At 42.1% G+C, this 14,545-nt stretch overlaps 1 protein-coding gene across 2 annotated transcripts in view; it reads left to right on the top strand.

Moving 5' to 3' along the window:
* Positions 1-14,545, top strand: part of ryr2a (ryanodine receptor 2a (cardiac)) — a 355,011-nt gene that overhangs the window by 246,397 nt on the left and 94,069 nt on the right. The window contains exons 78-89 of one of the 2 annotated variants that reach the window (XM_061705276.1): positions 5,034-5,093; positions 5,249-5,383; positions 6,349-6,461; positions 6,580-6,676; positions 8,549-8,655; positions 8,758-8,809; positions 10,250-10,300; positions 10,376-10,475; positions 10,741-10,820; positions 10,903-10,979; positions 11,081-11,154; positions 11,535-11,555. In XM_061705276.1, coding sequence (XP_061561260.1) covers positions 5,034-5,093; positions 5,249-5,383; positions 6,349-6,461; positions 6,580-6,676; positions 8,549-8,655; positions 8,758-8,809; positions 10,250-10,300; positions 10,376-10,475; positions 10,741-10,820; positions 10,903-10,979; positions 11,081-11,154; positions 11,535-11,555 — 967 coding nt within the window. The remainder of the gene's footprint in view (positions 1-5,033; positions 5,094-5,248; positions 5,384-6,348; positions 6,462-6,579; positions 6,677-8,548; positions 8,656-8,757; positions 8,810-10,249; positions 10,301-10,375; positions 10,476-10,740; positions 10,821-10,902; positions 10,980-11,080; positions 11,155-11,534; positions 11,556-14,545) is intronic. The other variant, XM_061705277.1, reaches the window with a different exon arrangement.

Here is a 14,545-nt window from a genome sequence, read left to right as displayed (position 1 = left end):
TGAGAGGCGCTGAGTAGGTGTGGGCATACTTATTGCCCCCCGGGTCAGTGCCTGTATGTTGGGGTTTACCCCAGAGGACGAGAGAATACCCTCCCTCCACTTTCGGTGGGGGGACAGGTCCAGACTGTTGTTTGTGCCTATGCACCAAACAGCAATTCAGAGTACCCACCCTTTTTGGAGTCCTGGGAGTGGGTGCTGGAGAACACTCCACTGGGGACTCTCTTTTTATGCTGGGGGACTTCTAAGCTCACGTGGGCAATGAAAGTGAGACCTGGAGGGGCATAATTGGAAGGACTTGCCCCCCGACCAGAATCCGAGTGGTTTTCTGTTATTGGAATTCTTTGCTCGTCATGGATTGTCCATTACATACACCATGTTCATTCATAAGGGTTTCCACATGTGCCCACCCTAGGCCGCAGTTCGATGATCGAGATTGTGGTCATGTCATTGGACTTGCTGCCGGATGTCTGGGACACTCGGTTGAAGAGAGGGGCAGAGCTGTCAACCAATCACCACCTGGTGGTGAGTTGGCTCCGACCTGGCAGACCCATACGTGTTGTGAGGATCTGTTGGGAACATCTGGCAGAGTCCCCTGTCAGAAGGAGATTCAACTCCCACCTCCGACAGAACTTTGCCCACCTCCCGGGGAAAGCGGGGGACTTTGAGCCCGAGTGGACCATGTTCCGTGACTTCAAAGTTGAGGCGGCCGACCGGAGCTGTGGCCGTAAGGTTATCAGTGCCTCTTGTGGCAGTAATTCCCAAACCTGTTGGTGGACACCAACGCTAAGGAATGTTGTCAAGCTGACATAGGAGTCCTATCAGGCCTTTTTGACCTGTGGGACTCCAGAGGCAGCTGATGGGTACCGGTTGGCCAAGCGGAACGCAGCTGTCGTGGTCGCTGAGGCAAAAACACGGGCATGGGAGGAGTTCGGTGAGAGAACGACTTATGGACGGCTTCGAGGAAATTCTGTTCCACTATCTGGCGTCTCAGGATCAACATCAACACTGTGTATAGTTGGGACGCTGCGCCGCTGACCTCAGCTCGGGATATTGTGAGTCTGTGGGCCGTATACTCCAAAGACCTTCTCAATTCCGCTGACACTGCAACATTGCGTTGACATCGGGGACAGTGCTTCTGGATTGGCAGACCAGGGTGGTGGTCCACCTTTTTAAGAAGGGGGACCCGAGTATGTGTTCCAGCTATAGGGAGACCACACTCCTCAGTCTCCCTGATTTGATCTATTCAGTGGAGAGGAGGGTCCGTCAGGAAGTCGAATCTCAGATTCAGGAGGAGCTGTGCGGTTTTCATCCTTGCCGTGGAACAGTGGACCAGGTTTACACCCTCAGCAGAGTTCTCAAAGGTGCATGGGAGTTCACCCAACCAGTTTACATGTGTTTTGTGGTTTTGTGTCCCTCGGGGAGTCCTGTGGGGGCGAGGGGGGGGGGTGCTCTGGGAGAATGGGGTACTGGACTCCCTGATAGGGGCTGTTCGGTCCCTGTACGACCGGTGTCAGAGTTTGGTCTGCATTGCCGGAAGTAAGTTGGGTTTGTTTCCAGTGAGGGTTGGACTCCGCCAAGGCTGCCCGTTATGGACAGAATTTCTAGGCACATAGAGGGGGTAGAGGGGGTCCGGTTTGGTGACATCAGTATCACGTCGCTGCTTTTGCAGATCACGTGGTTCTGATGTCTTCATCAAGCCATGATCTCTAACTCTTGCTGGAACGGTTCGCAGCCGAGTGTGAAGCGGCTGGGATGAAAATCAGCACCTCCAAATCTGAGGCCATGGTCGTCAGTTGGAAAAGGGTGGAGTGCCCTCTCCGGGTCAGAGAGGAGATCCTGCCCCAAGTGGAGGAGTTCAAGTATCTCAGGGTCGAGATCAACAGGCGGATTGGTGCCGCGTCTGCAGTGACTCTGTCGTGGTGAAGAAGGAGCTGAGCCAAAAGGCGAAGCTCTTGATTTACCGGTCGATCTATGTTCCTCCCGTCAACCACAGCTTGTGACCAAATGAACAAGATTGCGGATACAGGCGGCCGAAATTAGTTTCTTCCGCAGGGTGTCCTGGCTCTCCCTTAGACATAGGGTGAGAAACTTGGTCATCTGGGAGGGGCTCAGAGTCGAGCTGCTGCTCCTCCGCATTGAGAGGAGCCAAATGAGGTGGCTCGGGGATCTGCTTAGGATGCCTCCCGGACGCTTCCCTGATGAGGGACCCGACCTTGGATAAGCGGAGGAAAATGGATGGATGGATGGCTTGCATTTCGATTGTAATTCATTTAAAAACAAACATTGCATCTTCAATTCATAAATAGCTTAAAAATCAACATACGTTCTCTTGGGGATTGAACACAGGCTATCCCAAATGTCAGAAAAGCACAGACCTTTTGTAACCTTATTAATAAAATATGAGTATCTCATCTCAGAGGAAAGGAATATTTCAAAACATTTTGGCTAATATAAAGCTCTATTAAAGAGGATATAAGTTGTTTATAAGGTCACGTTTTGACTGAACACTTTTGGAAATGTAGTATATACAGTATAACAATTACATAAAAAATAAACAAAGACAAACTCATTATCATACAAAAATGTATATATGTATATTTTTTTACAGTCTCACCTGCAACTGGCTGAGTTCTTCAAAAAGAAAATAGTGTATGTCCATCTATTGAAAAGCAAAGATTTGCAAACAGTGTTTCATCAGGTGTTCTGTCGTAAACTAGTATTTAACCAGATTTAGCACATGTAGTTATGGCAATGAAAGTGACCTGATGCTGCCAGCGTTTTTTTTTTAAAACTGAAAATAAACATCCACACTGCAAAAACTGAAAGTCTTAAAAAAACAAGTTGTTGTTTTAAGACAATTTTCACTTGTTTCAAGCAAATTTTTATTTCAAATAATAAGACAAGTTTGGTTTTCAGTTCATTTTTTTTTTATTTTATTTTTTTATATACTCCACTGGCAATTTTTTTTTTTACGTGATACGTATAATTAGTTTTGACTAGAAATAAAATATTATTGGTAAGATTTTAGGTTTTGCGGGGTAATGTCAACTTTTTCTGCTACAAACACCACACATGAACACCCCCTAGCTTGGCATACGATACTTCACAAAGACATTTCATATCGTATCAGATACTTCTTCTTCTTCTTCTATACACTGGTCAAAAACTCTTTGCTACTAATAGCTCCAAGTGCCTAATTAGCCTATTAGCTAATAGCTACGCAGTACGCACCATTACAAGCCCCTGCCGAGTCAGTGCTCACACACAACATAGAGCAATTCAAGAGAAGGCACTGAAGCATTGCCGTGTGGTCAACTGTTGTTTCATTGATTGTGTCAGGGTTGTAAATCAAGCAATCAAGTGTTAATACAGCTGGAAATGTGTGTAGCGGTTCTGACCATAAATATGTAAACTATACGCCAGCGCTTTGTAGCAACCTGGTTAACCGATGTGCAGTTGGGTAGTAACGCGCTACATCTACTCCGTAACATTTTCCATAAACTGTACTTGTCAGAGTACTTTAAATGCACCGTACTTTTTACTTTTACTTTAGTATTTATGTGAAGAAGGAGCAATACTTTTACTCTGTTACAATGATCGATATGCCGTTCGCCACTTTTATTTATTCATTCTTGCGTGTAAAGGTCCATTATTAGACTCCATCTTTGACTTCGATCACTAATGTCATCCATCCATCCATTATCTGAGCCGCTTATCCTCACAATCATCGCGGGAGCGCTGGAGCCTATCCCAGCTATCATTGGGCAGGAGGCGAGGTACACCCTGAACTGGTTGCCAGCCAACTGCAGGGCACATATAAACAAACAACCATTCGCACTCACAGTCACACCTACGGGCAATTTAGAGTTGTCAAATTAACCTACCATGCATGTTTTTGGGATGTGGGCGGAAACCGGAGTGCCCGGAGAAAACCCACGCAGGCACGGGGAGAACATGCAAACACAGGCGGGCCTGGGGATTGAACCCTGGTCCTCAGAACTGTGAAGCAGACGCTCTAACCAGTCGTCCACCGTGCCGCCTCACTAATGTCATTTGACTCCAATTCACCAATCAGACGACACAAGGCAAGGTAGTCTGATACGTGACTATGGACGTAGCCTTCACGAGCCAATCAAAATGATTCATTTTTCATAATCAGACGACAGAAGGCAGTCACCTGACCACATAGCCTTCGCGAGGCAATCAAAATCACTCATTTTGTGGGGAAGATTATTTTACAGACTCCAAAAAAAACAAGCTTAAATTGTGACTGCCCAAACTTGGATATTTCAGCCTACTTCTAACTTGAGAAAACACCTTGCGGTAAGTTGCAGATGTTTCTATTGTTGTTTTGGCAGTGGATATGGCAAAATTAGCACTATCCCTGTGGTGTCGCACACACAATCAATAAGTCTGTTCAGCAAAGTTATTTAAGCGAATAAATCAAATAATGTTTCTGTAGGGCCCAATGTATGTGTTGTTGGTTTTTGGGCAATTAAAAATTGAAATGGTGACAGGTGTGCGTCGACTCCCATATATTATTAGTTTATTTTATTTAATGTTCATGCTCTGATTTAAAAACAAATAATAATCAGAAGCTACTCGCAAATTACGCTTGAGTAGGTTTTTACATTATTCTTACTCAAGTAAATATTTGGATGACTACTTTTTACAGTTACTTGAATCATATTATTCTAAAGTAACAATATGAGTACAATATTTGGCTACTTCACCCACCTCTGCCGATGTGTCTACGTGGCAGGTCAATGTTCCCCTCAAAGGCAATGCACGGACATTGAAATGAAGTCCTTACTTGCTGATCTCTCAAGCGATTTTCATGAGGTTTACTTTTTTGTCAATCTCAGAGCATGTTCTATCACCACAGAACATTCCCCATAACCCCTGGGCTTGAGCCCACCCAAAATAGGGCTGGCCTCACCACTGGTCTGAAGCCATGCCTTTGCAATGACAAAATTACAAATTACACAGTGCTTGGACCTTCCGTTTGAAAGGATACAATGTTATGTTTACAGAAAGATACTGAGGATGAAGTGCGGCAAGTCATTAGAAACAACCTGCATCTACAAGGAAAGGTAAAATAAATTTACAGTGAGTTCATAAAATGATGAAGCATTATTTATTGTAAAACTATAACCACCAAATCTATTTACTCAAAAATGCTGTGATGGATACACTTTGCATTATTTAGATAATGTGGTATGTTGTGTTTGTGTGTGTGCATCTAAAGTTGCAGGACCCTGCTATTAGGTGGCAAAGGGCCTTGTACAGAGACATTCTAAATAACTGTGATGACACCCCTGACCCCGAGAAGAATGTGGAAAGAGTTCTGGACATTGCTCATGTCCTCTTCCACCTCGACCAGGTTATAGTTAATGTTGTGGCTTACAGTTGAGGATGAAACATTATGAAAATGTAATATCACAATTTCAGTTCCACAATGGTCACGGTTATTGATATTGTTCATGGTATTGCTAAAAGTTAACTTTTTTTATTATTATGTTTGTATTTCTATTGTAATTACAGATACATGCATCTCAGTACTGCAGTTTTGTTTTGAATGTTAGAAATGGGGGTGGTGGAATGCAGCTGAAAGGCAGATGGTCAAGCAGGCAAGACAAGGCAGTAGTGCAGGGGAAGCTCCTCAAAAATTAATACAGGCAACATGACGTGTGACTATGGAAGCGTATTGACTATTGTCGCATTATACCAGAAAAAAAAAATAATAAAATCAGTATCACATTTAACTTGAAGTTCACGTCTTAACGCGATAAATTTTATGTGATGAATTAAATATGACGTTATAACATGATACAGTTCACATTAAAACGAGATATATTTCACGTTAAAATCTGGCAGATTTCACCTTTTAAGGTGATAAATTTCACCCCCTAATGCTGCAAAATAAATAAAAAATGACTATTCTCACTATTCCTGAAAATATATTGTGTGTGATAATCTGGAACAGTGCATTTTATTTTATTATTTTTATCATTGGGAGGTTTGTTAAAAAAATATTTGAATTATAGTCTTGACAGTTGACGACTTGAAAATTATGATGACTGTCATTTGCGTCAACTATTTAGGAAAATTCGAGAAAAACATCATTTGCATAATATTTGGAACGCAGTGTATGGTTTTTAAAAGATGGCCCAAGATAGAAAATACATTCAATATTGTTTCCTTGAGGCACAAACAATCCACAGAAAGGATTATTTTTCTTCTGAAGAGCTTCTATGTCTATCATTCAAGTGACCTGTTTTCACCCATTTTTCTGCAAACTTACTGTACATTGAGCTGTAAGACCTCTGAGTCTTGGTGTATTTTCAGGTTGAGCATCCCCAGCACAGTAAAAAGGCTGTGTGGCACAAATTACTGTCCAAACAGAGAAAGAGAGCTGTAGTTGCTTGCTTTAGGATGGCTCCTCTCTACAATCTGCCCAGGTGAATTATATCCACACTAGCGCACAAAGTCATCATGTACATTGTAAATATTTATATCAGCCATATTATTATATTACATGGAAATGATTGAGTCTATGCATGATCTCCTCCAATCTAGGCATCGGGCTGTCAACTTGTTCCTCCAGGGCTATGAAAAATCCTGGATTGAGGCAGAAGAACACTTCTTTGAGGATAAACTAATAGAGGATCTTGCTGTAAGTTCACACAGCATGCAGTTGCAGTTTTACCACAAGAGTAGGCTTGTCACGATAATTACTATGTTGACTTATCGTTCGATAAATAAAATGGACACAATCGTTTTTCCGGACTCGATAATTTATCATTGTTGTGGTGAGCTGGGTGTGCGGAGCACACAGTGCGTAGATTCACACAATAGAGACACTTAAGGGAACGTTAACTGTTGTTGCAAGCTAACAAGCTAGCTTGCCAGCTAATGAGCGAGCGAGTTAAGGAGCTAAACAACTTGCTCCACTGCGGCAATGTCGTTTAAAACATCAGCGCTTTGCTCTGCGTTGTTGTGTGCGTTAGTCTCCAATTAACACAAATATGGAGACGTTAACTGTTTACTGTATTCAGCATAACCTCAGTGGCACACATACAACCAGTAGGTGACTGCAGCGAACATCAGCGTATATTTGATTTACAGAGCTCGTCTTCAGCTGACCAACCACACAGGTTGGTCAGTTTACATGGAGACTGTTTTTGTGATGGAAATCATTTTGACTGAAGATCTCTGGTCAACTGTTTGCATGTGACGGGATCTATTTTGATCGGGGGTATACATCGTCTGCATGTATACACCCGCAGCGTCTGCAGTGATGCGGACTTTGTATTGGTCCGTTGTGGTAAAGAAGGAGCTAAGGCGAAATGCGAAGCTCTCAATTTACCGGACGGTCTACTTTCCTACCCTCACCTATGGTCACGAGCTGTGGGTCGTGACCGAAAGAACAAGATCCCGGATACAAGGGGCCGAAATGAGTTTCCTCCGCAGGGTGTCCGGGCTCTCCCTTAGAGATAGGGTGAGAAGCTCGGTCATCCGGGAGGATCTCAGAGTAGAGCCGCTGCTTCTCCACATTGAGAGGAGCCAGATGAGGTGGCTGGGGCATCTGATTCGGATGCCTCTCGGACGCCTCCTCGGTGAAGTGTTCCGGGCACATCCCACCGGGAGGAGTCCCCGGGACGACCCAGGGCACGCTGGAGAGACTACGTCTCTCGGCTGGCCTGGGAATGCCTCGGGATCCCTCCGGAAGAGCTGGATGAAGTGGCTGGGGAGAGGGAACTCTGGGCGTCCCTGCTAAAGCCACTGTCCTCGCGAACCGACCTCGGGTAAGCGGTAGAAAATGGATGGATGGATGGAAGGAAAATATAATTATAACAACAACAACAACAACACTGATTTAAAGGCAAAAAAATAAAATAAAATGAATAAAAAATAATAAGGGTGGGCCTTATTTTTCCTGATTTCAGAGACAAAAATATTATTTTTTATCATGATAGTTTTTGGGAAAATATATCGTCTTACATTTTTTTTTATCGTGACAGGTCTACAGAAGAACATTTAAAATGTTACTAATTCTGTCTCTGGCATATCATATCATGACTAGATTTTAAAGGAGCCATATTATGCATTTTTTTGTCACAATTTAAAACAGTTCCCTTGTGTCTTAAAAACATGTCTGTGAAATGCGTTTGTCAATATTCCCAAAGGATCAAGAAATATAGCATACTTTACATACGCGATTTCTTGTTTTGCTAAAAATGGAGGTCCTTTCTCATGCAAGTGAGTGCTCACCGCGCCCCATATACTGTTGGGTCAGTGGCGAGCACGGCTTTTGTTACCACGATTACCGAGAGAAGCACCAGCAGTCAACTGATCGGCAAATCGCTGACTCTTGGTCATGGGAAATTGGGGAACTGTTTTAAATTATGAAATTAAAAAAAAGTGTTCAACAAATTAGTAAAAAAATAAAAAAATAAAAAAAAAAGGGGTGAATTAATATGATTACAAATGTTAATGTATTTCTGTCATGTTCTTAAAATTAACAAGTGCTGAAAATGTACTTCAGAAATCCGGCGAACAACAGGCGTTCGAGGAGATGGAGGGAGTGAAACACATTGACCCACTACATCAGCTCATCCAGCTTTTCAGTAGAACAGCCCTTATAGAGAAGTGGTGGGTTACACTAATGTTGCCTGTCCCGAACAAGGTTTTTTTTTTTTTTTTTTTTTTTTTTTTAGTATTGTTTCTGAATCAAATATTTGTTGACTGTTGTAGTAAACTGGATGAAGATCATCTCTACATGGCTTACGCTGATATCATGGCCAAGGTACCCGTCAAATATTTGTTTTAAATCTGGTTAATTCCTATACTGGTACTTTCCGTGTAATTTGATCAATAACGGTAAAGACACGTTAAAGGGGAAAAAAAAAAATCTAATTTTGCAATTCTGGCCACCTTAGTTTTATGTGGGTACATTTCTCCCATGCTGAAACTGTCATGAACGGAACAGAGGATAGGACCCAAAAAATGCACGACTCCAAAACAAATGGACAGTGTCAAAAAAGAGAGGTTTAATATACGGGCATAGGTCGGTACACAGGTAGGCAATCCAAAGAAGGCAACAGTATCCAAAAACATGAGGCAAGAAGGCGAGGTCGATAATCGGAACAGGGTCTAGTCTTACTGTGAGTCTGTGACGTGGAAACAAGGAATGCTGGAACGCGACGACAAGGTACAACGAACTGGGGACGAGAGAGAATGAGACACGAGGTTAAATGCGAGGGGTAATTAGGGTGAACGAGGCACAGGTGGTGAAGATGCTCTCAGGAGCAGGTGTGTGTGAAACAGGGGGGAAGACAAAAACCGGAACACACACCCATGACAGAAACAGCCAAACTTAGTCCTGATTTCAAAAGGTTATTGATGATTTCAAATTTTCGGCATTCGTCGTAAAGGCAATCCTTATTGACAAAGTAAATGGTGGTGGCCCATTGAAATACACTTTTTATAACAGAAAAGACAAAAGTGCATAACGGTAAAGACATAAACAGCTTTATAAAAACCGTATGAGGTGCACAAGTTACGTGTTGCCCCTGCAAACTGCGGATGAGTCCATAAATGATCCTAGCTACTCATTAAACCCATTACACATTTGTCTTTATACAGTACAATTGTAATAACGGTAAAGACATGTAAAAGTTCTAACACGTCCACAAACTCATAGATATTCATTCATATCTCAGCAATAACACCATTTATTTTGCTGTCTGCTATTGTGTGAATGCAGAATGACTGCCTCATCCTGGCACTTCAACTCACAGATCCCTCTAGTGTATTGCAACAACATTGTAAGGCTCTCGCCAGTGGCATTAACCGTAAAGACAGCTTGAATGACAAAGAAGGACGATTTGTAAAAGAACCGAAAAAAATTTGAACTCTGAAGACACTAAGATGAAAAAATTTAATTAGCATCATCAGAAAACGTTGCAAATCATGAAATTTCATTTCAGACATTTTGGCATTAAAGGTTTGACAAATATTATTTTAAAATATTTTTTTCTTCTTCTTAGAAACACTTATGACCTTTTGATGTTTAACTATGTCAATAATTCAAATACTCCTCTCAGTAAAATGTATTGAGTTTCTCAAGGAAATTCAGTGGGGCATGTCTTCACTGTTATTGATCAAACTATATGAAAAAGACCCACATATTAACTCTCCACAATTTATTCATTTGGTTTCTTTTTAACTGTGTCTCTTTGCCCAGAGCTGTCATGATGAAGAAGATGAAGATGGGGAGGAAGTGAAAAGTTTTGAAGTCGGTTTTCTTTATCCTTTGACATTTGATGTTATTTCCAGACAAACATGTCCCACCCCTCATTTTCATGACTAGGAGAAGGAGATGGAAAAGCAGAAGCTGTTGTACCAGCAGGAAAGGCTTCATGATCGCGGCGCTGCTGAGATGGTACTTCAGACCATTAGTGCAAGCAAAGGTAAGGGTTTTTCATTTGCATTCTTCTTAATTTGTTTTCAAGGTTAATATGTGAACAATTAAACAAACAGTAGCCTAATAAATCGAAACTGCAACTGCCTCCACCAATGCGAAACAATTGTGATCCGGCACAAAATGATTAATATCTATACCTTGATGTCAAGATTCATGGGGATCAAGTAAGTCTTCCACTGAAGATCCACTGGAATCTAACACATGCAAAAGGTGTCTTTGTAAAAAGAGTCTTTGTGATTCCTTTGAACCAGGTGAAATGGGCTCCATGGTGGCCTCAACTCTAAAATTGGGCATTGCAATTCTCAATGGAGGAAACTCAACAGTACAACTGGTACCATCAGCATTGTCTATTCTCTCCATACGCAGCATTTTAAATGTCAAAAATACAACTAGATTGTCTGCTCTTTGGACAGAAAATGCTGGATTATCTGAAGAACAGAAAGGATGTGGGTTTCTTTCAGAGTCTTGCTGGCCTCATGGAGTCATGCAGGTAAACATTTGTAGCGTGGAACTATGTAAAAAGGACTGCTCCTATGAATTGGTCTGCTGGTTTTGTCTTTCACTTTTACAAAATTAAACTCTCTTTCTCAGTGTTCTAGATCTAAATGCATTTGAGAGACAGAACAAAGCAGAAGGCCTGGGAATGATCACCGAGGAGGGATCAGGTAAAACATATTCCCTTTCAATAAATCAGAAAATACTGTATATATTATGTTGCAATAACACCTTTTGCATTAATTGTGACATTCAGTTTTTTAGGTAGGAGTCTATGAGCACGCAATCGTGTCTTGCAGAAATGCTCCAAATCTGTCAGACTGTAAGGGCGTCTCTTGTACACAGACCCCACATATTTATGATTGATTTAAAGGACACCTTAAACATTTTTCACAATTCAGAACAGGTCCCTGTTATTTTAATAACATGGCTGTGAAATAATTTTGTAAAAATACCCCAAGGATTAAGAATTACAACACACCAGTTTATGTGCTTTAAACTACTTCTCTGCCTCCCTGTCATCATTTCTCACATCTTTTTGCTTGGCCAGTCAACTCAGTCTTGGTTTTTGGTGAGTTTACACTTAGTTTCACACTGTTTGAAACCCTATGTTTTTGTTGTTGTTGTTGTTGTTGTTGTTCACTTAACATAGCTGCCCTGGGATTGGCTGGCAACCAGTTCAGGGTGTTCCCCGCCTCTCGCCCAAAGATAACTGGGATGGGCCAGGTAGTGGTTATAAGCACATGGCTCCCTCTCAGGATTTGCACAGTATCTGGCACATTCAAGATACCGCTATTAAGAGTACATTAGTTACTTTCCCTGTGTCCACGCACACCCTCACGCCCTCATTTGTAAACCCAAAGTCATTGGCTGTTGTTGTTTGAGTAAGTGACCTGGCTATTGTGGTGATGTTTATGTGTTGTAAAATTGTAAAATAAAATTGACTCTCGTGAGCTGAAATACAAATAAGACACATAGCCAGTACATGAAGTTGAATAATCACTCAACTTAAACTGTTGTAATTTCTTTTAAGGAGACATATTAATTTTTCACAAATGAATTTGCTGGTGGCACGGTGGACGACTGGTTAGAGCGTCTGCCTCACAGTTCTGAGACCTGTGTGGAGTTTACGCTCTCCCCGTGCCTGTGTGGGTTTTCTCCGGGCACTCCGGTGTCCTCCCACATCCCAAAAACATGCATGATAGGTTATTTGAAGACTCTAAATTGCCCATAGGTGTGAATGTGAGTGTGAATGGTTGTTTGTTTATATTTGCCCTGCGATTGGCTGGCCACCAGTTCAGGGTGTACCCCGCCTCTTGCCCGATGATAGCTGGGATAAGCTCCAGCGCTCCCGCGACCCTTGTGGGGATAAGCGGCTCAGATAATGGATGGATGGATGGATGGATCAATGAATTTGCTCTCCTCAAATTGGATCAACTCAATTTATAGAGCACGTTAAAAACAATCACAGCAGCACACAAAGTGCTGTTCATGATGTAAAACTAAAACAAAAAAAAATGTGAGACAATTGAAATAATAAATTAATAGCAATGTTAAAAACAATAAAAGCAATAATACATTAAAATTGTGCAGTGTCTCATACTGAGTTAAAAGCCACCAAATAAAAATGGGTTTTAAAGAAACTTTTAAAATGGACAAAGAGGGGCCTTACCTAATGTTCAGAGGGAGGTCATTCCAAAGAGAAGGACCAGCAACAGAAAAAGCTCTATCCCCTCTGAGCCTTGGCTTTGTCCTCGGTACCTTCAGGAGAGTGCTCACCTGACCTTAGGCACTGGGCAGGAGCGTGGGAGTGGAGCAGCTCCAGTGGGACGAGACAATTTTAAGATTTTAAAAACAAACAAAACAATCTTAAAATTGACTCTAAAATGCACAAAGAAGCCAGTGAAGGGAGGCCAGAATCGGAGTTATGTGCTCCACTTATGAAGCGAGCAGCAGCATTTTGAGCCAACTGGAGACGTTTGAGGGAAGACTGTCTGATTCCAAAATAAAGTGCATTACAGTAATCCAGCCGAGATGTAAGGAAGAATGTTTCAAAGTGCTGTTGCGAAAGAAGAGGATCAAGAAATATACTTTGGGCCCTGCCTTTGTCTCCCCTCTCTTGGCACCCATGCTCGTCTTTGCTCACAACGGGCGCTTAACATGGGCTTGCTTTGGCGGGCTATGACCGTTTTTGGGTGGCTGCTGGCTCCTGCATTGGGCCCTGTTCATGGGTGGTGCCCCCATGCTCTCCGGGGGTGGTGGAACACAGAGCCCTGCGGCACACACTTTTCAACAGATATATCGGAGCATACAACATCATATCAAATGCACTGCGACCGACTGCTAAGTTAGCTAGAAAACCTAGCAACAGCTTCTTCGGAGAGCCCAGATCTGACAAGTCTTAAGTTTTAACACAACATGGTCGACTTTGTCAAAAACTTCGGACAAATCAATAAGAAGTTTAGCACAATGTCGTTTCTTGTCAAGTGCTACACAAAGGTCATTTACCATTTCAGCGGAGCTGTGACAGTGCTATGCCCTTTTCTTATACCTGATTGATAAGGTGATAAAATATAATCGGTGTTTAAAAACTCTTTTCGCGGATCACTCAAAAGACATTCAAGGATTATACCTAATGCTGACAAATTTGATATAGGTCTATAGTTCAAAATACTAGGGTCAAGCCCTTTCAATAACAGGAGGGCAAAGGCATACTTCCAAATTCTTGGAATTTCCTTAGTAAACACTGTAAGGTTAAAAAGATATGCAGGTGGCTCTGCTATAAAATCCCTTGCTAGCTTCAAGTAATAAGGATCCAACAAATCTTGTCCTGTAGGTTATTTAGGTTATTTAGGTTATTTATATCCACTGCCATCTCCCCTAGGCATTGTCATACCTCCACCGATATGTCAAGACCAACACCCTTTCCACTCTTCATCCTCCTCACTTCATCCATTCTAATGTCTTACCTCCTGTGTCACAGTATCGACTTCCGTTGTCCTCCTTTCAATTTCCTCATTCATTAACTGAAGGTGCTCTTTCAATCGACTTGCAACCCTTTCCTCACTCTGTATGTTTCCATGTATGTTGCCGATGGGCAAAGAAAACGAAGAAACAAATGAAACAGAAAGGTGGAGAGAAAAAAACGGAGTGTGCACACAGCTGCCCAGTCATTTGAATAAGAATTTTTTTTTTCCGCCACTTGAAAGCAGCCACACAATGTGTTTCATCGTAGTCTCTAAACCAATCAGAGGTAGTGAAGAGCGGGGACCTTCCATCTGATTGGCCGTGTGCATGTCTGTGTGCATATGAAATGTGGGGACTAACAGTTATAGAAAATGTAGTGGTATAAATGGAATTAGTTCCAAAGCCTAATGCCAATGCGATGATGTGGGAACATTTTGGATTCAAGCCAGATGAACGGGGCCATCCTGCTAAAACCAACGAGCTGCAATGTCAAATTTTTATGCAGTCGCAACAAAGACAACACAAAACAAAATCAATTTCAAACACAACCATCTCACCCAATTCCTTCAGCTCGGAACAAAATATACGGTGGGA

The sequence above is a fragment of the Phycodurus eques genome, chromosome 19 (genome assembly GCF_024500275.1).
Source record: "Phycodurus eques isolate BA_2022a chromosome 19, UOR_Pequ_1.1, whole genome shotgun sequence".
In the NCBI taxonomy this organism is placed as follows: Eukaryota; Metazoa; Chordata; class Actinopteri; order Syngnathiformes; family Syngnathidae; genus Phycodurus; species Phycodurus eques.
This window is presented reverse-complemented; position numbering and strand designations above follow the sequence as displayed.